Source organism: Heliangelus exortis, chromosome 2 (assembly GCF_036169615.1).
Source record: "Heliangelus exortis chromosome 2, bHelExo1.hap1, whole genome shotgun sequence".
Classification (NCBI taxonomy): Eukaryota; Metazoa; Chordata; class Aves; order Apodiformes; family Trochilidae; genus Heliangelus; species Heliangelus exortis.
The window spans coordinates 53,754,674-53,780,226 of record NC_092423.1 but is presented as its reverse complement, the minus strand read 5'-3'; the positions used below and the strand labels follow the sequence as shown (position 1 = coordinate 53,780,226).

Genomic DNA, 25,553 nt, shown 5'->3' with positions numbered 1-25,553 from the left:
CCACAGAGCAATTGTAGAAATAGGTAAAATGAGACAAACAAGGAAAACAGGAAACTTCTTCACAAAAAACTGCACACCTGGTATCACAGCATCATTCCTGCATGTACTACAACATGTGTAAAAGGATGTGTAAACGGGTGAATCAAGATTCTGGTCCTGAACTTTAACAGCCTACTTTATACAGAGCTTTTGGAAGGAGAACTTAGCTGCTATCACATCAATATGAGTGGACACTACACATACACAAGCAGGCAGTAACTGCATCTGCCAGGACCAGCTCATGTGCCATCAGTGGTACTCATACAACGGTTTGGACACCTTTACACTGGAGGATGTTCTTCACACTTACAGCTCTGTTCAGCCAAAAGTCTTCAGGGAGACTTTAAGACTTCCAACTATACTACCAGGTAATGAAACTGAAGGGCTACTTGTGTTTTCCTTTCACTGGTAGGAGGAGAGGAGGGTGGGGAGGAAGAAAGAAAAAGAGGAAAAAAAATTTAAAAACCATATCACAAAGTTGTTTTAGCACAGTCCCTTGTTCACATAGTATTTTGCAGGTGGGGGTGAGAGTCATCCACAATGACTGCATCTGTGATGACTTGATGACTTCTTCCAGGCATATCAAAGTGGACCACTCTTGGAACAATACAACATCCACTTAAATAAAAAGAAAGGAAGGAAAACATCATGAGGAAAACCTCTTCACTTTGAAACTGAAATTACTTGTGCTTTGAAGCAAGACACTGCTGGAATTCTTCACAGAGAATTTTTTGTGTTCACTTTTCTATAATTCTGTTCAAAGAGAATGAAATGTCAAACTTCTTGTCTGCAACCATCAGGCTTTGTAGCTCCCTGCTCATTTGTGAAAGTAATATAACCCCTTGAACTCTAACTGCTGATGTTGGCAGGAGAGGGAGGGAGATCACCACCATGAGACTGACAACTAAATAGCAGAGATTGTAGAAAATAACTCCACACTGCACCAAGAGTCTAAGGATGATAACTAGAAAATTCTTGTCCTATTTCAGAAAAAGCTCTACCAAAATTGTCAATTTAAAAGGCAGTATGATAAAGACATTCTTAATAGGTTAGAAAAGTCCTCTTTAAGCCAGAGCAGACATCAGGAGACTAGAAACAAGAGTACGAGCACTCTTCAGAGGTTCACAACTTCAAAGGTCAGTAAAATAAGCAAGGAGAGAAGCACATGGGACCAAGACACCAAATCATGAACTGTCAGGTTGTTGCCAATGACACTGCTGAACAAAACCGAAGAATAACAGGAATAAAAATATTATATTCTATCCATCCAGATGATTGACAGATGTTCTGTATGAACAGTAAAACCAATCTTAACAGAGAAACAAGATCTGGACAAGAGGGAAAGGTAATGATGCTGTGCTGGTTATTTGTACCCAATGCATAACTACTAGAACAAGACAAAATAGAAGGATATTAATTATTTTCCCCAGCTCTGCTTTGGCATAATTTCATCCTCTCACTTGTTCTGAGGTCATCTACATTTTCCAGTATCAGTGTCATTCTAGGTGATACTGCATTTTTAGTTGCTCAAGCTGTTTTGGGGAATGTGCATACTCAGAGAATGTCTTAGGACAGTCTGAAACAATGAAAGCTTTTCCAGGAAAAGAGAAATGATGACATCTTTAAATTCAGCACGTGAAACTCCAAAAATGGGTTTTTCTTAGCTTGAAAGAAGGAAAACAAAGGAAGAGACAGGGAAGATGGGACCAAATATCTCAGAACCATGTACTGGGTTAGGCAAAACCTAACCACAAACCATTAAAAAAAAACAAAGGGAGTTTCAGCAGAGCTGAGGTCTTCTGACAATCCTGCTGGTAGTTTTACCATTTATGATAAAGTACAAAAAAGTAAAGCCACCCTGAGCAGTAGCCATGTCTGAAACTAGGCCACTGGCTGTCCATGCAGGTACCAAATTTTTATCAGTGCTTTTATTTCTTAAACACAGCAAAACACTAAAGGATAATACATGAGTGGTATTAGTTTACACTTGATGAGGGTTAGTAGGTAGTTCTACTATTGAAATATGCAGTAAACTGATGGCATAGGCACCTTTGAAGGCACACTTAACAGATCTTGGGTTATTTGAGGGTTCCCAGGATTTTTTCAATTGTTAATGGGTACAGAAGGCTCCATATGCTGGGTCCCATGAGATGGGCATGCTTTATCTCCCATCTCCCCACAGCCAGGCCTCCTAGCAGGGACATCCTGGATACTCCTTATAGGGAGGCTCCTGCTCTTCAAAGCTAACACACTGGATTTGGCACATGAGCTACAATGCTGCAGATACATTATCTGCTAGCATTGCAGGGCAAGAGCATAAGAGGTGGCCAGATGAGCCAGTCTCATGCATAAAATGTATGATCTGTCACGTCTCCAAGAACACAAGTTAACTGGAAAAGCTCCTTGGGCACCTGGGCAGTTGCCAGCATTGCTAGAAACACTGCAAAGGATATTTACAGAAAACAAAGAAAAAGCCAGGCTGTGAAACAAATTATGAGAAAGTGCTGACTTCTCAAGCTCAAAGGAAGAGTTCAGGACAGCCAGCATGCTAAGAATGGGTCTCTAGATTCATTGACACATGGTTGACTGCTTTCAGAGCAAATTTTTGAATTTGTCTCTGCTGGTTTTCTTTCTCAAGAACCAGTAATGTTATTTTGCTAATGCCTTTTACAGCAGTACTGGAGCCAGCAACTTGCTTACTGGTTGCTTTTATTCGTCTATTAACATGAAATGAAGCTGGTGCTAAAGCTTTTCTAATCATTTAGGTTATTTAATCATGAGGGCAGGACAGAAAAGCAAGCAACATCGTGTTATACAACTGCAGAGGCATAGTGCATCTGTCCCCAGATCTAACGAGAAATCCATATGGACTAAAGCGAAAAATAACAGTGGGAAAGTCGGTTCTCCTGACCTTCTGCTAGCAGAACCAGCTGTTTGTTGTGCTCCACACCACAGAAAGAAATAGTGGTGAAATAAATTCACTAGAAGTAGAGTTTGACAAAGTATGTCAGGATGACTTGTGTTATATTTAACACTGGTTGCATCTAGGAGCCCTACTAAGTAACCTGGACATTACTGAACAAACACTCCACAAAAAGGGAACAGCAACTATGAAAGTATAAACCAATATAAGCATCAGAAAGCAAAATGCAAACAGAGCAAACACTGAAGCACCATTCCTCCTCATGATAGCAAATGGTCTCAATAGAGCCACCCAACTGCTTTCATATTTTGCATTCCTGGCATAGAACCTATGGTAGGACCTTCAGGAACACAAAGAAGGAAATAGCAGGTGTTTATTGAAAGCCTTTCTCAATGGTTAGGGAAATTGAAGAATGAAGGAGGCTTATCATGAACTTTACAGATTTACTTAAAGATTAGGGTGGATTTAGAAAGAAAGCACTAGGACCAGGACAGCAAGACAGGGATGCAAAAAGCCTTATTCTAACGACCCTAGTTACATTTTCATCCAATCAGTAATAAAGCAAGTACCTGCAAGTACTTGCAGCATCAGTAATATGGAAACATCAGAAGCATCAAGGAAACTTGTAATAGTTTCTTTTCTGATACTACATCCAAATTAAACATTCCTGTTCAGGAGCACAGTGTCAACAAATAGCAAGTACCTACAATGAACACATTAGCCTTGCAAACCTACAAATATTTTTATCTAGGATCTAGCTCTCAACATGTCACTACTATCAGTGTTCTTACAGAAACTGTGATTTATTTATCTCAATATTTTTTTTCAATCCCATCTGCACTGACAACTTTGCTACCTGATTTTCTGGCTCTGTGTAAATAGAAATTACTCTATTTTGGCATTAGGCTGTCTATAATTCATTTCCCCTCTCGTATCTTTGTTTCTAAGCCCCATCAAATGGCATTCTTGAACTTGTAGAACAATTTTGAAGAGACCTAGGAACCAAGCAGAGGATTGGTGGTATAGTACTATTTCTAATACATCACAAAGGAAAGAGTGTATCCATGGTCTAAAGTCTCAGAAGAATTTAGAGCTGGGATCAAACTTGAATTTCACATCATTCATTCAACTAACTCAGGTCTAAAGCATGGTAATAAACCACTCCTCCTTTACATGATGTAGAAACAATAGGTCTCTGAATTTAAGTATCAGATGTGCTTGAAACAGCCCTTCTCAAAAACAAAAACAAACTGTGCCTAGCCAGGAATCAGCAAAAGGCAGGTAAACTTAAGTCTGTGAAGATCTGTGTGAAACAGACTGCATGGATTAGAATTTTAAAAAATGGACAAACAGAAGCAGCATGTCTCTGAGGAAGCATCACACAACTTCTTGTGGTTTTCCACAAGGAACATTAAAATGGATGTAGGCTTTATAAAAAACATCTCTACATTTATGAATAAACTTGCAGTTACTATAGGCCCATATCCAGAACTCACCTAAAGAAAAATACAACCTATCACGTAAGATCCCTAGCAGCTGAACTTTGATTTACTGTATTTAATTCAGGATGTTTATTATAGAAGCACTAGTCCTTAACAGCTCAACTGTGTGATCTGTTTGATATAACACAGATGAAAGCAAATAATCCAGTTAATACTCTAGCAGTTTAGGTCCAGATAACCACACTAAGGCTCAAAAGTATCAATTTTCTTATTTATAGCAATAATGAAATGGGAAAAAGTGACATGGATATGAATTATAACAATCTGCAGATTATTTTAATTTCCACCTGCCATCTCACTACTGTAACCACAGTCGTACCCCTCTGGTGACAGGGTAGACAGGGAAGGCAAAATGGGGAGAAAAATGTCTTCTAAGGATTTTCCATTCATCTCTAACTCTCCATACACAATCACAAGTGGTCAGATTTGCCTGCAGTTTCAAGGGCAGAGTCCAGATATGAGACTATCTCCACCCGCTTGGAGGTCCCACTTCATCCTGCAGTCTTGGCATGGATGCCTTTGCCACCTCTCAGTTCAACTACAGCACTAAGAGATTTTTGGGATATACCATAAAGGCCTCAGTGCCTCAGAAAATTCAACAGCCTGAGCAGCTGAGCTTAAACCATGAGAGAGCTCTCAAGCAAGGCTCTGAGCACTAAGCTTTGAAAATTATCCTAGACTAGTTTCTCTCTTTCTCAGTGTCAACACAGGAGGGTGAACACATACTAATTTACCCTCTCGACAGCCACATCAAAAGCAATAAGTTCCATAAGGTATGAGTGGACACACATATTTCAAGGTAGGTTTCATGGTCTTAAGCTCTCCTGTTGAAACATCCTTTATTCCATTAATAATTCCATGCAATTCCAAAAGTCAGTAACACTACTGGAATCTATAGAAAACAATGAGCTATTTTATTACAGCTCCTTAAAAGCTTAGAAGTTAAAATTAGCTTTATTTTAATAATCAGTTTTGAGTTTCCATATAGGAAGGCAATCTCAAATTTTCAGCTGATACTTGTGACCACTTTGTCCCTTAGGAATTTAAAGTGCACCTCCAAGTCCTTGCTTCTGTTTTCCAAGAAGTGTTTTTATCTCAGAGTCAGAAGGATAACCACAAAGAATAATGAGATGGAGAGGCTAACTTTCCTTTCAAGAAGGCTCTAAAAAGTTTGGGAATCTTCAGCTTTCAAAACAAATACCTGAGTAGTGTACAAGAGGAAAGGATAAATGCACAGCTGAATGAGGCTGAATATAAAACTATTACTTGATAAGCCCTATAACATTAGTTTCAATGAACACCCCTTGTCTTAGCAGGAAATTAGTTTAAGAAGTACTTCTTTACCCAGCAGATAGACAAAATCTGCTGCTGTAAGAAATAACAGAAGACATATTCAAGTGGACCTAGATAAATCCATGGAAGATGGATCTGAAACAGTAATTAAAGGAAATTAAAAGGAAACTACACCCTAATATCTCTGATCCAACTGGTCCGTATGGTGGGGAAGTATAAAGGGAAAGACCTCAGACAGCAGACATGCTCTTCGTGGACTTTCCTGGCACAAGCACTGTCCAGGACAGAGCACAGGTACAGATGGAAACTTGTCTCACCTATCTCATCACATATATTTCTCAATGTGCAATTACCAAGAGCTCAATTAATTAATGGTGTGAACAGAGTATGACTGTGGTCTGTGTCTGAAGGTGACATGGCAAAAAGCCTTTTTAAAGGTGCCAGAAGCAGCCTTATAAAGCAAGGCACCAAAATACCTTTTAAAAAGTCCTCAAAGAATTACTTTACTTCTTTCATCAGAATAAATGTAGGGTTCTGGACAGATATTGAATGTGCTAGTCTTGACAAATAAATGAAATAAACCAGCATGGAGACAATATATTTTATTTCTTATGTCAAATAAATGAAATATTCATCTTTCAGTATAATAACCATGTAATTGAGTTGTAACCACTACCACATATCTCAGAGGCAAGCATTAAGTATTAATTAACTAAACTCCACTCAATATGCATAAAATATTTAAAAGACATGATATCTGCCCCTATGGACAGTTTGAGAAAAAAAACAACCAACCCACCAAAATATCTTCTGCAAATTCATACATGGAAAACTTATGCAGTACTCAAATACTCCATTGAATATTCAGACTCTCCCTCTACAGCTGCAGCCAAACAATCCAAAACCCATGATTATGCAGATTTAAAAATCCATAAAACACCACAAAGATGACCTTAGGCCTGCAAGACACTGACCATTTAACACAACATTTCTCCAAGTAGGGGAAGCATCTCCTTCCACCCAAGGAAAAATCCCATTGAACAGCATGGCCCAAGAACTGCCTAAATGAGGACTTAAGAGGCATCTGATTCTCACTACTGCCTCCTAAACAACCACATAACATATGGATGGGTCTGTGTGATAGCCTATTAAGGGTGCTTTTCATGAAAGCATTATGATCAAGCCACTAAAGGTATTTTAGGTTGAGACAAATCAAAATCTCTGGAAGACATTTCTAATTTTTAATTTTTTTTGGAAAAATTAGGTCAAGCATCTGGAAAAACCATGGGGATATAATTTTGAAATAATACTATGACTGAACTTTGCTAGGAGTTAGAATTAATTTGAAGACAAAACTCAAAGCAGATTCTGCAATCAAATGCAATCTGCAGTCAAGTAAGTCTCAGATTCCTGTGCTGGCAGTGTTTTTATTTGCATAAATACATAGCGATAAGAATAAATGCCCATCTACGCCAGCATCCTATCCTGAGCATGAGACAGTAGCAAAATTTTGGGGACAGTGAATAAAAAATAGCACAGATAGAATTACCTCCTTCTCCAACAAGCCTAAGCATATTACCCAAATACCATTTGTAGGCACTTCCCATGAACACCATGGAGATGGTGTTCAACAGGAACCAAAAGACCTACAGTCTCATCCCTTCTTGTCATTAATTTTTGTGTTGTTCTGTCTCTGAAGGGATATAATTGGAACAAATCAAAGTTGTATGTATTTAAAGAGGAAGAGCTTAATTTTTTCTTGCAAAATAATGCATCCAAATTCCAGAATTGAGATGCAACAGAAACAGGACAGCCATTCCCTGATGAAGGATAGAGGAGAGTCTAAGATGATTCAGTGGTAATGCCTGTGGCTTCTTGAGGTACAACTGTAGCTATATTACAAGTCAAACACTGCCTAAGGCTTTTCAGGCCAACAAGAAAGTTGATGTGACTGAGGCCATGAAACAAACAGAAAAAGAGAACCCAAGAAGTTACAATAGCAGAAATTAAACTGATATCCAGTTATTTTTCCCTTTAAAAAAAAAAAAAAAAAAAAAAAGGGGGGGGGGGGAGAGGACTCCAGTTCATAGTCATCATGGTGTGAGAAACAAAAACATGGCAAGTGGTAATTCTGTGGTTCTTGGTCCTCCTCCCTAGCACTCTGAAATCCCTGTTCCTTAGCTCTGTTAATAGCAGAATCTGCTCAATTAATATACAGACCAGCTTTGAATTAAACCAGTTCAGTTAAACTCACCTCTGTCTTTCCTACATCTTTTAATCTGTAACTTCCTAGATTACCTGTAAACAGAAGTTGATAATTTCCTAAGTGCTAAAAGAAGAACACAGGACCAAGATCATAAAGAAACGTGCCCAGCCAACAGCAGAACCCCATTTTCCTAAGCGATGCTGCCCTCTGCCATGGGGCCATACTTTCATATTACTTCCTATTAAGTATGGTAGATGGCATATAATAACACTGGTTGAAAAAACATCTTCAGATCTATGAAGAAATTAATGAGGTAACTGATTATTTCTATTGTAAACCAAGCTTTAATAAAAGAGCACAGGTTTTTTAACAATCAACTGTCATTGGTCGCTCTTCTGCAGACAATTAAAAAGGTTAACCCCATCACCAGGATTCATTATCAGCTTGGCCGACAGCCTCAGCTAAGGTAGGGAGCACTGAGCACTGAAGAGGTGGGAAGCTTGGGCTGTGTATTCACCCACAGATGTATTCCCTCCAGCTCAGGTTTGAGGTGTATTTGCAAGGTATATGTGTAGGCAGCTGGCTTCGACATTGCCTGCTCTGTGTCTGCCTGACAGGAGAACAGAGCAGTCTTTAGGAACATTGTACAATCAAGAGCTATTTATGCACATAAATTGTGATCACAGGCTGCACACACAGGGTTTCCTCCGAGTATAAATCAACAAAGCACCTGGAGCACCAGTTCTACACGCTGGTACAAGGAACTTTAATATGGATGGTGCTGATGTGCATACTTTTATTTGAAAACTGTTCATCTCAGTTTCACTATGTAGAGCCCTTGAATGGTCCCTCTTTACAATAGAGCTGCCAGTGCTAAATCAATGCAGAATTACCAGCCCTGTCACCAGCCAGAAATAAGATTGGAAAACCGGACTAGTCCAGAAAAAGTGTAAATCATTGGATTATTTCAAAGGTTAGGAAAAGAAAAACACCACCAAATAAAATCAATTATAGCAGCAGACAGAAGAGACTTACACAGGAATTTATAAGCTCACCACTTTATGTATTAAACATCCAGTTCTGGGGACATTTCATCAGTTCATATAAATATATATTTTTTAGACGTACCTAAGATTGCTTTAAGATTTTCATTAAAGGAAAAGGCCAGATCCAAAACCATCCTCAGCACAAATCTACTACCCCAGTCCTCATCAGACAGGGAGCACCTAAGGAAGGAACTATGAACTGTCATAGCAAGGTCAGAAACACCACAGCCCCACAAAAATCTAGTGCTTAGAAAAGACACATAGCAACACTATAAGCCCAAATTTATACAGACTCATTTTAGAACAGTCTTTAAGGTTGGGAAAGGCATACTAAGCATTGTCTTCTCTGAACCACCTTTCCCATCTTCCTACCTAGTGCAGAGAAACAGTGTTTATTTGAAATAAATCTCCCCAGTATTACTACACTTCTAGCCTAGACATACAATAACATTCATTAAGCTACTACAAGATGCTCTCAGTGTAAATGGAGGACAGGAGACAGATTTTTACAAGCTATTTATTAAATATAAATATTTCATATCACCATATGAATTAGTTATTTAGGGGCAGGTAAACTCCATATGGTGCTAGCTTGATCTGAAATTTTAACAGAAATCTTCTGAGAAAACAAATCGTATTCAGGAGCTGGGTACAGAACTCATTTTTTGGGTTCTGAAACTAATTGTTTCTGGTGTTCCTAAATCAAAACTAAAAAAAAAATTTAGAAATCTTCGGGTTATGCAATCTGTTAAGTGTCCCAGAAGACACACCTGCAGAACACAGAGGTAAGGGAAGGGAGGCAGTAGCAATTGTCACCTTGCAGTTAAGATTTGCCTGCACAGTTAACATGCTCTGTCAGGATATGGCAAATCTGTGTTTAAGTCTCTCTCCCACCCAGAAGTACTCAAACCTCTCTACCTCTCCAGAAAATGAATTAACATTAAGCTGCAGATGACCAGAGAAGACAAAATCTCAGATTCCTGTGCTGGCAGTGTTTTTAATTGCATAAATACATAGAGATAAGAATAAATGCCCATCTACGCCAGCATCCTATCCTGAGCATGAGACAGTAGCAAAATTTTGGGGACAGTGAATAAAAAATAGCACAGATAGAATTACCTCCTTCTCCAACAAGCCTAAGCGTATTACCCAAATACCATTTGTAGGCACTTCCCATGTCATGGTGATGGTGTTCAACAGGAACCAAAAGACCTACAGTCTCATCCCTTCTTCTCATTAATTTTTGTGTTGTTCTGTCTCTGAAGGTGTATGTTTGCAGCAAGCAATGCAAACACAGGTCTCTCTCTTCAAAAAAGTATCTAAACCACTACTCTATGGTTCAGCTTTCCACATAGGTTAATGACTACTGCCTTGTATTTTACACAGTAGAGAAGTAGGATAATGTCAACAACTGAAAAATTAATTTCAGTACACCCTATCCCCTGCAGGTTAGGAATTCCTTCAGAAGAGTGACACACACTCAAAGAACCCTGAGGACATAAAGGAGGTAAGGCCTCCCATACCCTGGGTGAACGCCAAGCTTTTCAGAAAAAAGTTTCACTCTCCTTTGACCACATATTGTAAATCTATACTTTCAACTCCTTGGCTTTCGGAAGTATTTAAACAAAACCAGCTTTTGAAAGTGCTGAAATTGTTTCAATGTGATGCTATTTCTATTTTTCCCAAAACTATTCAGTGGCCTTGACCCAATTTCACAAAACTTTAGACTGCCCTAGGACTGCATATTTCATTAAATGATTAATGAAAAAAACCCCAAACAACAAACAAACAAAAAACACAAAAAACAAACCAAACTCAAACACGAGTGTTAGCATTTCAGTGTCTGAAGACAGCAATAAAAAGACAACAATAAATTAAACAGATTTAGCCATCTGTACAAAGAGGTGAGATGCAGGTGAAGACTTCCCTTAGTTCATCTCTACCCAAATCAATATAGCCATCACTAGAAGTCTGAGGTTAATTAGATCAACAGAAAGTCAAGTACACAATCCCAATACAAGTACAGCTCAGTGGTAAATGTCCAAATGAATACACCAAAAGAGTAGAATGAGGATGCCTATAGAATAAAAGTCTGGATGCACTTATTGACCACACTCCACTAGTAACAGGATGCCTTGAACAAACATTAGGGTGACAATTTGATAATTCCACAGGGAAAGGAGTCCCAGTCCAAGAAATTTTTCTCCACACTGATCACATGCCTGGATGGATTCATCCCATCTACAAGATGTCTAGAATGGGACTTCCAAGTGTATTTGTGTTTACAAAAGAAAGCATTTGTTGCAAAGCATGTGCTTACCTGGTGGTTACTGTAAAGTCAAAGCAACTTCCTTATATTGCACTGGAGTGGGAAAGTAGGAGTCAGAAATACCAAGCTTCTAATTCTGCCACAAGCACTGTGCGTGGCACTTTCACTACTTCCTGTACCATGCCTTTCTGTCCCATAGCCCAATGGCTATGAATATGGCCTGGATGGGACTGGAACATGCTACAGCATACTTCATGTTAAGTACCATGAAATCGTTCAAGAGGTGCCAGACAAGCTTACTTTTTGTCATCACAAATAACTGCAAAACTTGGGTTTCCCATAAAATTCTAAGTGATAACTGTCAGAGACTTCTGAAGTCTTATAGCCTTTATTTCATAGAATCATAGAATGATTTGGGTTGGAAGGGACCTTAAGGATCATCTAGTTCCATCTAGATCATCTAGACATTTACACTAGACCAGGTTTTGCTCTTTATTTGAAGGAGATAAGAATGTGATTTTTTTTTTTTCACTTGAAGGAGTCAGTTATTAGTCATTTTGCTGCCTTCAGTGAGAGTTCTAGGAATGTGCATGTGGGTGTGAGCATCACCTCTGTCCCTGTAGGTCCAGGCAGACCTTGCAGGCAGAAGCTGTACACGCCACAACATCAGGATAGCAGCCTGACAGCTGGCTGTCCTGCTGGCTGCTCAGGCACTGCTGCGTCCAGCTGACACATGTACAACTTCCAGGCACAAAAGGTGGTTCATCCCTGCCACCAGCTGGCTGCAAAACCACCTGCCAGGCTGAGGGAGGGCCAGGTAGAGACAAATCTGGCAAACCTGCATAGAATGGGAGATCAAACACCTTGGAAGAGTAATTTGGTTTTGCGGATATCTTCAGTCAGGTCTCTGCTTCCTCAAGATCCGTGTGTTTAAAATCTCTGTAAGTAAGGCAGTCACCTTGGAGATGTCCAGGGAGGCATTAGCTGTGCTAGAGTAACACTTGGAAATGCTGACAGTGAAATTACAAGTGCCATCCCTACTGCTGTGAATAAGGCTGCCAAGCTTTCTCTAGGCAGTATCAGGAAAACAAGTATTAATTGTCCCTTTATAACCTTGCTTCACATCATGTTTAAATGCTCTTGCTTGAAGGAAAGACTTTGTAAAAAGTGTTCCTGTTTTCAAGCCTTTCTAGATCTTTTTTAAAAGCTTGCTGCAGGAACACTTCAAAAGGAAACTTATTAGAAGCTATTAACTTGGTTCCACCAGGCAATCTAGACAGGGTAATGTTTGCAGACACTTCTTTTCTCCATCAGTCTTGCTTTTGGAAATCTATTTATCTTAATTTATTTGACTGAATTTGAACCTGCATAAGAAATTTACTATCTGTACAGGCTATTGCTTGGAAAGGAGTAGATCACTGATTAGGATCAGAGTTAAATCTCCAGTACATGTAACCTGTTGTCCTGCAACAGTGAGAGTGTTGCCACCAAATCCAATACAGCAGGTACATTCCAGCTGAAACCCAGGGTTTCTGCCATGGACTGAACAACCTGCATTGTAAAAGCATCTGGAGGTGCCAGAACACAGAACACCCTCCTAATAAAATTATTCAGATTTTACATGCTGCTTGAGACATTGACAAGGCAGATAAAAGTACAGCAAAAATCTTGTACAGTGTCTCTGCTCCAGATCTGAAAATTGCCCTCATAGCTATTTATACAGTATTTATATACCTTGAGCCCTTTATCCAGCTGAAACAAAAAAATAATCTTCTTTATTTGATCTTTGACTTTAGTTCGCCAGCAGACCTCTCATTAATGCTGATGCAAATGAGATATTATTTCAACTTCACTGGATTTAACAATCATACAGTACATGAATGCAGTCCTCCTCTTTTAACAACTTCACACTTGCCTATCAGTCCCATTAGGATTACTCTTAATGTACATAGTTGCAAATTAAACAGATTTCACGTACAGTTCCATGTTCTCCCACTACACCTTTCATGCATCTTTACATACCCTTGCACAAAAACTCTGAAATTAACTCAACTTTTTCCAGATGTGTAGTTTGAGATTAAAAAATTAGGTCCATTTAACACCTGAGAATTTACACAGCATCACAATAATTTCACATCACCTATATCCTGTGCCTGCCCATAGGCTCTACAGTTCACAGAAAGTGTACCAGCTGCACATGCAGCCTCCCCTTCCTACTTTCCACCTTTGTTATGCAAAAAACACATTTATTAAGAACATTCCCCTACTTAAAAGAGTACAAAGGGTCTGTACATAGGGCATCCTGCTGTAACAAGGATTCACTCAAGCTGCAAAGGGAATTGTAGAGAGAAGCAGCAAGCTGGACCCTCAAATCTCTAACCTAACATGCAAAAAGGATAAAAAGCATGCAAGGAAGCAGATAGTCAGGCAAAAGGGACAAGATGGAATATATTTTTTCCCAAGTAAAAAATTATTTTTAATTATATTTTTTAAATCTGTACCCAACACCTAACTGCAACATGTGAGAAATGTTCCAGGTCACTTTTAAGCACCTTTCCTTCTGCAAACCTGTGAAAGTAAAGAACTCATGGGCACAGTCCATGTTGGATGTGCCAGGGCTAAGCCATAGATGGAACTGAAAGAGTGAAGAGCAGCATGCAGTAAAAGTTAAAGCATTTTTAAAAGACAATGGTGACTGGATACCCAAAGAAGTGGAAACTACTGCAAATCATGAAACCAATAAGGTACAAAAGAGAGAAGAAAACCATCATAACCCAAGAAAAGTGGAACTAGAGTCAGGATCAAGGCCAGGAGGTGGAAGGAACCGGGTCAGAACTGTAGGTGCGGAAAAGATTGTGTCATGTTGAAAATAGGGTTATTAAGCAGCTTGAGCCTCAGGTAACAAGAGATGAGGAGCCAATAAAGCACTTCAAGGTGGAGAAGATGATGTGGCTGGAGCAATGACAAAAAGTGGCAATTGCACTTTCAGGACAGCGAGGGCAGGGGAATGTAGAAACTCTATTAAACCCACAAAAGCAAGAATAGGAGAAGCCAGGGTAAACAAAACAAAACAAAACCCCAAACAAACAAAATCAAACCCAAACCAAACTAACAAACACGAAAAAAACCCAAAAAAAACCCAAAACCCACACTAAACCCAGAAAACGACCCAGCAGCCACCCAGACTCCAGCATTCAAGCCAAGAACTGCAGGAAAATTTTCAGAGCCAGGATGAATGTTCCCAGATGAATCACCAGTGCTCAGAGAACTGCTTTCGCTCATTTCTTCTCCCTGATGCAGCTTCTAACCCTCTTTCTACCTTCTCCCAAGCTATCCTTAGCTTACCCCTATACAACCTTCTCTGGGTTAAGAGACTGCAAGGAACAGCTCCCATCTACTCCTCAGTTTCTCCCTCAAGACTTCACTTAGTACTACAGGAGCTCCCACTGGTTTTGGCTGCATCTGTTTTTTTTCATGAGTCACCTTCCCTTCTGCAAGTGAGGAACAAACCCACCAGCAGAGAGACAAGTAGGAGTCAAGCTGAAGCACACGTGGGTCTCAGTAATCTCAAAGCCCAGGAGGCTCCTTGCTCCTCACCAAGATCCTGGAAATTGTCCAGCATACCAAAACACCCCAGAGAGGGTGGGAATCTCAAATAAAAAAAAAGATACTCTGAGAACCAAGAGAAAGCAAATATGACCCCGATTCATGGAGAAGCAACACATGTCCCCTCCTCCATTGTCTGCTCTGCCTGTGCATTGCACACCATCATAAACCAGCACACGTTCATTGAGAGCCTGGACAACTTCCAGTCAGAGCAGCTTTATATCTTGACCGTACCTGCTTAGCAGGACATACCATGCAAGGGGAAGAGGAGCTGACGTGTCCTGCCAGAGCAGCACAAGGGTTTGTGGAGCTGGGGCACCTCAGTGCAAACACACACACAGCAGGTGCCAAGTATTTCACACCATGCCATGGCCTGGCACCCACAGTTTCCAGCACTTAGTCACTGCAGATGGCTATCACAGGAATAAATGTATATTTGCAAGCTATTCTTAGCATTCACTGGAGAGGCGATTACCAAATTATCCCGTTACATAATCTCTTTTATATAATCACTATGATGTTCTTCTCCTTATGCAACATGGAGGGTGACCGCAGCCAGCTGAAGGAGCTTCTTCCCCACAGAAAGCTGCATGGATGTGCAGGTAGATGCAGGTGCATGGATGAGCAACAGCAAGAGCCAACTCAAGATGATAGAGTTTTTCAGAAGCAGCAATGTATAAATGTGTGTCTGCTACTCAGGGAAGGCACGAGCATCCTTACCCATGCTGCATCATCATCCAGAAGATGTGTGGATAACCTGAACCTCTACTTGGTTGAGACTGACAAAGCTGAAGCTGCACAGCACTCTCCAGGTGTCCTGACCCAGCGCTCATTGGAAGGAAGTGAAATGTCTCTGCTGACTTTTAGTGGGCCTTGGACAGACCCAGGATTAAGGCTTTAGTAAAAATAGGAGGTCAGGATTACTACAGAATTAAAACAAGCTTAATCCAAATGCTCCTGGCTTTGTGCCACTGCCATGCCTGTGACTTCCATGCACAAGGAAAGCTGGGTGACACTGCAACCACAATGAGTTGCCCTAGGACACGCTGTGATGGGCACCCACACAGTGAGCCAACATCATAGGTCAGTGTAGCTACTCGGGGAACTTTCAGCTACCAGAAGGTCTTAGGCATACCCCAACAATTTTAGGCATATCCTACAGCATTTTTAGGATCTCATCAGATGCCTTCTAGGAAGGAACACTGCAGGTGTCTACACAGACAATTGCCACATATGTGGTGTAGGGAGACAGTTTACTAATGTTCACCCAGGGCTTTAAGAAGTCAGCATCAAAAGCTTAACCTGTGGTAAGTGAGAAGCACAATTTAAGTCCTGGAATTCAGAAAATGCAAGATCCACAAATCACCTGCAGATCCTGGGATGCTTTTCTATTACCATGTTGAGACTTCGAGTTCTATGAATACCAAATGAACAGAATACAAAACAAATTTAACATTTTTTTACCTAAATTCACCTCTTCCAACTGACACACAAATTCAAAGGCATCTGCCTTAATTTTTTTCTCAAGGTTATACAATAGTATTTGGCCATTATCTGGCACTTACCATATTCTCTGCTCCCTATTTTCCCTAGAAATACAGATTTTGCATAGCTAAATGCAGTCAAACCCCCAGCCTTAGCATAGGTGGCACAATACACTTAATGCAAGGATATGTGCACAAGTGTGGGAACAGGGCTGCTATTGTTTCAGCTACTGAAAAAGATAATGAAGTGGCTTAACATTACCTTACACTATCTCAAACTATTGGATGACCCAGTTCTGAAGAAGTTTAACCCAATCCTATGTGCTATTATTACTACTGTATCACAGATGGAAGATGTCATCAAAAAAACAGATCAGAGCAGAATCAGGGTTCCTCATGCAAACCTCAGTGCACACTTTAGTGCCCATTATGACAGCACTGCTGATAGCTTGGGACCAGCAGGCATCCTCAGCACTATTGCTGCTCAAACGATTGAAAAACATGATTCTCATTAGGGATAACTTTTGGGATAGACAAGGCAGCACTCAAGATAGAAGCAGCTCATGTCAGCCTTAAAAATAAAACAAAGCATGTAAAAGCAGCTTCCAAAACTTCTCACACACCCATCCTCCCCCCCTTTTTTTTTGGGGGGGCGGGGGGGGTGTTAGACAACTGGCTGAACATTTGAAAGCAGAGAGGAAAGTTTCCTGTTCTGTTTTGGACAGAAATCCTTCCAAACATAATGGCATTTAAACAAATTAAAGTGGACTTCTACACTCATTACCCTTCTTGTACCAGGTAGAACACACAGTTCCAAATCTGGTAAGGAAGTAGGGCCCTGAGCTGGGAGCTCACATTGCAAGAGAGCCAGCAGTGAATTCCCAGATCTCACTTACACCAGCATGAAGATAATTATCTCTAGTGATGAGCAATACATTTTTCCCCTTCCCAGGAACAGAAATGAAAGAAAAACACTTGCTTGACTTCATCCTTGCCCAGTTCTTGCATTGAGGGCTGAAATGCCCTTACAGTCACCTGCCTCAGCAAGAAGCACTCCCACCGACTCTCCACATTCATACATACCCCTGGGAAAAAAGAAAGGAATTCACCATATTAGCAAGTTTTCTAACCACTACAGTGAAGAGATTTAATAAAACTGGGAGAGCTGAAACACAGGGTTACACCTTGGCAATCCTCCAGGTAGAGGCTCTTACACTGTTATCAGACCATTATACCCAAATAGAAGTCATAGTGCAGTACAAGCACTTGAATTTTAATCTGTTTTGTCTACACTAAAGGGACTATTATAAAACCAGACCAAACTAAACTTCTTTGGCTAGGTAAGGTGTGTCTTCTGTCCAGAAAGGAAGAAATACAGACTCAGGCCTGGACACTCAAGAGAATTTCATTGTCCCATGAAAACAAAGGTCTGCCTTTGCTACTACAGCCATTAGCACCTTTGTTTTGTTTTGTTTTCTTTCCCCTGCTAGTGTACATTCCCTAAGAAAGCATCTAATTTCTTGAGGACTACATCTTCCAGATCAGTACCAGCTCTTAACCCCATGGTGGCACCAGTCACTGCACATACCCTGCTGCCAACAATGAGCTAAGCAGCGTAGGTCTACAAAAACATTGCCTTTCCTTGAGTGGCAGAACCACTGAACCCCAAGAAGATGACAATGTGCAAAATACTCCTCTCACATCAAACATAAGGCTCTTGAAACACACACTGCCTGTGGTATTCAGTCTGCTGTCTATGAGACTCTTGCAACCCTTCCACATGCTCACATTCCTCTTGCAATAATTTCATTTCAGGGTACTCCAACTCTTCCACCTATGAGGGAGGACCCAAACAGACTGGAATGTGTGTAACTAGAAAGGTATAAAAATACATTAGACGTACAAGCCTTAACTTAGTGTATTGGAAAGATAAATTGGAAAGGTATAGGTTGCATACTTAGAGTCCATGAGCTTCACCTCTAATTCCATCAGTGCAAGACCTAGGAAAGAGGATCCACCCTCAAAACTACTGCCAGCTACTTAGCTGCACGATCTCTTCACAGCTACTTCCAATGAAAGGCCAGGTTTTTTTCTTCCAGGCCTCCAAACAAGAGAGACAGAATGAAGAGCATGCTGGAAAACCGCTGTGTTTACAGTTACCCATCAGCTGGGCTTGAGGAAAACAGTCCCCTCCCACACTGCATCTGATGGTGAACCTTCCCCAGAGGTATGGCTTCCAGCCATGACTCCCTCCTACCCCACAGAAAGCAAAGGCTGGGGACATCATTAGCTGTGGATTGAGAAGTTCTTGATGGACACTTGGCAAGCAATATGGGAAAACAACAGGGTACCATCTGGAAAAATTAGTCATATCAACATCATCTTTCAGAGGAAAAGAAAAAACAGACTTGGGTGGTTTTTGCCTCTAGCATTGCATGAGAAGGGTCTGTAGGGTTTTTATATTATTATTAGTATTAGTATTATTATTATTATTATTATTATTATTTACTACAAATGCAGTATTGTCTTTCCTGAAAGTCCTCTTAGGCAACATCTAACATACTAAAATAACAAGTCTGCTACTGAAATGGGCAATCCCACTACAAGCCATACGTTCCCTCTTCTCCCTTGAAGCACATTTCATGATGCTAGAACTGCACAAATCTCTGGAGAACTAATGGAAAAATCATCATTTTTTTCCCATCCTCTTTTTGGTGGATTAGACTTCCATAGCACCTGTGGGTTCATCAGATTCCTCCATGGCTACACTGGTAGCCACTTACTCTGAACAAGAAATAAGAAATTTTTACTCTAAATTCTGAAGCATTAGATCAAGCATTAATATATTCCTGTCTGTAAACTCAGCCTACAGAGATGAAAAGAGTAAATCTGTATGTGGGCATGTGGATTCCAGTTTTCCTAAGCTGCTTCTTAGCAGAGTAAACCAAAATAAATTTGCATTAAACCAAAGAGAGTTTCCATTGAGCCTTTTTTCACCAATTTTAGCGAAATCCATGTTCAAAGAGCAGCTGAAGTCTAAAGGCTTGTTTTGGTCAAGTTTAACACAGATATCCTTCCAGACAGCTGCATCAGCTGAGTGGGAAGTAGCAATATAAATAGAGAGTCAGAGGACTTCCCTTTTATAGAGAAAGCATAATGGAAGGTGCCATTTTTGACTGGTATAAAAAATATAAACAGGTTTTACAGAGGCTTCTTCTGATGAAAAAGAAAAGGGAAAACAAGCCCAAAACAAACCCCAAAACATAGCTATTTGCACCTCCCCTTAAAGGATGCAAATGGCACTTGGCCACCATTCCTTTCCTGCAGTGAACACCAATCCATCTCCCTCTCAGCAGGAACAAAGTGAAAAAAGCAGGCAAGCTCAGACCTCCTGCCTGGAAACCACAGCCCATCTCACTGCTGTCAAGAGGCAGGGAAAGCTTGCCAGCACCAGTTAGATCTCCAAACTATAAATCGTAAGTAAGCTCTTTCCTTCCTTCACACAGCAATGCAATAGATGCTTTCCAACCCGCTGTAAGGGAAAAAAAAAAATTGTTAAAGCTCCTAAACCCCTCTGTAAATAAAAGAAACAATCAAGAGAATGGTAGGGGACACACCTACACTAACAGCAAAATTTTGGGGACAGATTTCTCTCCATCAGTTTGTAAAGGATTATTCCTCTCACCACCCACTGATGACCACCCAATAAGAGTTAAAACATCAACAGGACACCATCAGTGGGCTTCCACAGACAGGGATATTACAGAGACAACAACCCCAGTGTGTATGCACATTTGTCCATTCAAGGGTACATACACTCCTATAACACATATAAAGAAAAACTTGATAGCTAATGGATAGAAAACAATATAAAAAACAGGGGCATGGGGGTGGTTGTGCATAATCCACACACTTTCTTGAACTCTGCATGTGCCTACTATGATCAAAATGTGTTGGGTTTTTAATTTCAAACTGATGGTTTTGCCTATGTTAATGTGCTTGTTCCAACAAGGATTTAAAAAGAAACAAAACAAATACAAAAAACCAACACCAAAACCTCTTCAGGAAAGACAGAGATTGTAGGTTTCTCTTTTTTACTAAAATCTGCTATGCTGAAGTCTGCTTACAAAAATAATACTGAAAAGCTCCACAGAGCAGAGTAGAGCTTCTCCAACTGAGAAGCACTAGCAAATTTTGCTTTTATTTAAACAAATCTTGTATGACAGACTGTCAGGAGTGTTTGAATTTTATTTTAAGTTAACACACTTTGATGCTCATATGACACGTCCATCCTTTTGTTCTTTTTAAAAAGACACTTGACTCTTTTGTAGTATCTTTCATCTGACAAATTAACAAAAGGACTCTACTGATGGCATTTTTCCAACCATCCAATTATCAGTATTTCTACCAGCGTTCACTTTATAATTTTTAGAGATGAGAAACTGAGTGTGGAGAAATATCAATGCTAGTATTTCCAGAAGCGTTGATCTAAATTTTGTATACATATTGGATGTATCTATATGGTGAGATTCACACCCAAATACCACACCACCTTCAGTGACTACCACAGGTCTCAGCTTATCTTAATACAGAGCATTAAAAAGCTTGACTTAAATATTCAGGCACTTACATTAGTTTCAAGGTTCCTCTGGACACACCATATGGACCAACAAGGAGCTTAGGCACCTAAAATTTTTTGACAGTTTTGAAAGTTGAGACAAGCCAGCAAGGTACCCAGCAGCAATTACAATACAATACCTTCTTTATATCATTGCAACACAGGCAAGGTCTTTTACCAGGCTTACACAGCTCTGTTTTTCAGCCTTCTCATCCCTAACTTGAGCTTCAGCAACCAGGTCTCCTCCACCCAGCACTTCTGCAGCTTTGCAGAAGAGAAAGTGAGCATTCAGTCTGAGAAGCAAACCACACAGATACTGTGGTGCCCTTATTCAGGCTGAAAATAAGCTCAGATCAACACCAAGGGCTCAGGAGGGGGCAGGGAGGAGCAGGCTGCTTGTTTAGGGTTTTTTGCCCATCCCAAAGACAACACTGTTCACTGAAGTCAAATTTAAGCACAGATGGCCAAAGCCCATAGGATGCTGGATGAAATAAAAGCAGAAAATCTTTATATATAGCCCTAACAGACATGATTTTAAGGACCTCCTCATAGTCTGTTGTAGAATTGAGAGCCATCTACTCACAGAAAACTAGACAACACACAGTCCTGCAAGGGGAACCATGACCCATGCTACCAAGCAAGGCCACTGGCTGTTTGTGAATGTCAAAATCACATGCCCCAGTACTACAAGTCTCCTAGACATGTAGGCTCCTGGTTATAAAAAAAAAAAAAAAAAAAAAAAAATTGTTTTGTTAAAAAAAAAAAAAAAAAGCTTTTTAGGCACTGTGGTTAATAACACACTGCTACCCTCAAGTAGCCAAACTGATTTGAAAAAGACAGATGAAGTTTCAACAGAGTTCATTTCTTCCTGCAAGAACCAGAATTACCTGCCAAGTTATCCAATTTAAAAGCTCTTCACTTTAGCTTCTATGTTAAACAGTTTAACCATTGCTAAGTGGTAAGCAAAACTCAGGGCATGTTTGGCTTTTCTCCACTAACAACAAAGTCGCCTCAGAGCAGTTTCCTGGGTCCAGGTCCGGGGGATGGAGGGGTTTTTTCCATTATGGAAAGTCTTTGGGATTAAGGCGGAAACCCCTTGTCAAACAACTAAACTTGGAATTAATCCCTTTTTCCTACCACCACAGTGGTCAACATGCTTCTGTAAATAGCTTATCTCAGGCTGTTCTAGAGAAAAGACTCCTGTCCTAGCACTGAGAGGCAGCAATTTCATCCTTGTAAATCCTGCTTCAGTAGCAATGCCTTCAGCCACCTTCATGAAACCATCCATCACTGCATGCAAGCACCTTCCCCTGCCCCTCAGGCCCTCTTCTGCCCTTACATCAGGAACAGCAAACCATCACTTCCTCACAGGAGCGTGGCACAGTCAGCTACTGACCAGGCTTCAACCTGAAAGCCATATAGAAACACTCCTCCCATCCAAGCCTGCACCCACCATGCATTTGTTGGAAGTTTACCTGTGAAAGAGTTTATTCTTTTCATCGATAGTGGTTTTTAATACACACAGACAGAAAATATATGAATGTCTTGTGACAAGTATCTTGTGTAATTTAAGCAATTTAAACATCACTAAACTACAACAAATTGCTCTGAAGGGCTAAATGACTTTCTCACCCTGCCATTATTTGGATAACAGTAAAAGCCTTTTTCAAAAAGCTGAATGAAAAATATATTCCTCGGCTCATGCTGTGTCACATGTTAACTAAGATCAAGTCAAAGCTGCAGCTAGATTTCATAAATTGTAACAATACTATTTTGGATAACAGCCAGTATAGAAGTTGTTGTGGAAGACAGCTTCAAATAACATAAGCTTGCTAAACAACCAGATGTCTTCATTCTGTTATTTAAACCCCCAACATTTTGTTTCTGGGCCTTTTCCTCCTGCAAAGTACAACTTAAAAAAAAAAAAAATCTGTAACAGTTCTTGTTTATATAGCATCTGATTGAAAAAGGTATCCTAAGTACTTCCAAAAAAGAAAAAAATCCACAAAACCAGATGGCAAAACAAACATTCTAGATTAAAAGAAAAAGGAAAAAAAACCCCACAATTAAAACCAGTATAAAAGCTGAAATATCAGCAACATGGGCTACATCCAAAGAGAATTTATGCAAATTACTTTTTTTCAGGCACACAGGATCTCTTTCAGCAAAATATGCATTAAGAGAGCAGAAGCATCTAATCAAACAGATCCTGGAGGGCCGAAGCCTTTCACATTCTCAGATGAGCCAATTCCCTCTGGGAAATGCCAATGCCATCTCATTAAATCGACATTTTGCCATTTGGGCAAAGAGCTTCTGCAGAGCCAAGGAGCAATCGTAGGCCAGTCTCTGAGACAGGTTTACAGACAGAGTAACCAGATGCAGCCCAATTAACTCAAAAAGAGTTTTATTTACACTAAATGGTGATTTTGATCTGAGTGTTTTAATGGGATAATGCTGGATGACATTGTGGGCAACATACCAGAAATCATTCATCTACATAGGTGGCATGAACATATAGTAAACATAATTTTCGTAAGTTATATCCATTACTGTAAAAAAATAATTACACAGGCAGCACTGTGGTTTCCATGTATGGGTTTGGTGGTATGTTTGGGGGTTTTTCTTAAAAAAAAAAAAAAAAAAAAAAAATCATTTTCTGTGTAAACTGCTCCAGCACAGAGGTAACACCGTTCTCCACCCTTCCAACACCTTCAGCTAGACTGCCTCTGGGTTTATAAATGTCGAGACGTACCAAAGAGAAGCCCTGGGGCGTTTCCGAAGCACCCAGCACGCTGCCACCACACGTGTCCCGCCGATGAGTGGAGCGCGTCAGCCAACCTGCCACGGGGGAGTGGCACATGGATGCGTGCCCGACACCAACCTGTCCCAGGCTGGCGACCGATGCCCCAAGCCTGCCCTCAGTCCCAAGGGTAACCCAAAGAGCAAGAGGCAGCTCGCCCCCAGAAAGCATCTATGGATCTGCCTGCTTAAAAAAAGGACCTGGTTTCCTAGCCCGGTGACATAACTGTGTGGCAGAAATCCCCCCTCTAATTAACGTCAGCTCCTAGTTATCCAATTTTTTTTTTCTTGTTTGTTTTAACCATCAAAGCTGCGCTACCCGGGCTTTCCGAGAAGTTTAACCACGCCGCTGATGCCGCCTCACCTCTACCTCACAATGTACATTTGGTCCACGCAAGGGTACTTAAAAGGGTACTTAAAATAGAAACAAAACATGCACGCTTAACCCTTACGGAAAGGCTGACGCCCCCTGCTCCTTGGAGAGAGTCGGACAGCTTAAAAGGAAGAGAGCATCCAACAGCTTGTACCCCTACTCACATGTCCCGTGCCACTCTGCGCCAGCACAAGACGGATGATCTCTTTTCTGCTCCCACAATATAAATTAAAACGAAAGCAACCCAGGACGCTGCGAGCAGCCGCCCCCCCCGGCAGCCTCTCTGGACAGCAGAGCCGGGTTTTGTCCAGCCCGGCCCCGCTCCGCCGCTCTCGCTCACTCCTGGCCGTGCACTGCCCGGCAGCTCGTGGACCCAAACCCGTTCCGGCAAAGACACTAACCCCAAAATACATACTGTAACACCACCTCTCACCCCCCAGATGGGTACAGGCTGCCAGCTTCCCTCCCGTTGCCGGCGCAGCTCCAAATCGCGATCGACGGCCCATTTCCCCCGCCGCCCCGGGGCTCTCGGAGGTGCCGCAGGCAGGCAGGCAGAGCCGCGCTCCCCCCCGCCCCACCTCACCTCCCATAGCAGCGAGAGCAGCAGCGCGACCCCGGGCTGGAAGCGGTTCATCTCTCCTCCTCCTCTTCTTCCTCCTCCTCCTCCCACGGCGGGGGGCTCGCCCCTGCCTCCTTAGGCGCGCAGGGGCGCAGTCAGCGGCGCCATCCCCGGCGCCCAGCGGCGGGGGAAGCTCCGGGGGCTGCGGGGGAACGGGGACACGGAGAGGCAGGGGGCAGCGAGCGGGGCGTGCTGACAGTCAACCCGGGGGAAGGGGCGGTGAGAAGCCCGCGCCGGGGGCAGAGAAACGGGGCGGGGCGGAGGCGGGGAAGCCCCGCAGCAGGGCGGAGGCGGATTGACCCGCCGATCCCCCTCAGCGGTGGCAGCCGGAGCCGGGCGGGCAGCGCCGCGGCGAGGCGAGGCGAGGCGGAGGGCAGCGCGGCGCGGTTGAGGGAGGGCGGCACAAAGAGGCCGGGCGACACCGCGGCTGAGGGCGGGGAGAGGACCGAGCCCACCCTGCCCCGCTAAAGGCTTCTTCTCCTCCCTTTCTCTCCCCTCTCCTGCCTCGCTAACGGCCTCGTCTCCTGCCCCGGAGGGCCGGGAACGGCTGCACCGTTGGTCCGGCGCGGAGCGGCCGTTATGGCGACCCCCTCAGAAAGCTACAGCCCCCCCATCCCAGGCAGCCGTGCTGATCGGCCCGGGCTCCGCAGAGCCGTGACCTGGCCCTGGGAGGGGTTGTGCAGCTTCTCCGGGGGCAGGTGACCAGCCGGTAAGGGTGCCTCAGGTGCCGGGCCTGAAAAGCAAGATAGGCTCAGTGGAGTTCAATAAGGGCAAGT

The 25,553-nt window shown here is 41.8% G+C and overlaps 1 protein-coding gene across 2 annotated transcripts in view; it reads right to left on the bottom strand.

The window, feature by feature from the left end:
• Positions 1 to 25,305, bottom strand: part of VOPP1 (VOPP1 WW domain binding protein) — a 65,239-nt gene extending 39,934 nt beyond the window's left edge. The window contains exon 1 of one of the 2 annotated variants that reach the window (XM_071736203.1): positions 24,742 to 25,305. In XM_071736203.1, coding sequence (XP_071592304.1) covers positions 24,742 to 24,792 — 51 coding nt within the window. In that variant the 5' untranslated portion in view covers positions 24,793 to 25,305. Of the gene's footprint in view, positions 1 to 24,322; positions 24,714 to 24,741 lie in introns of those variants that run through there. The other variant, XM_071736202.1, reaches the window with a different exon arrangement.
• Between the last annotated feature and the right edge of the window lie 248 nt (positions 25,306 to 25,553).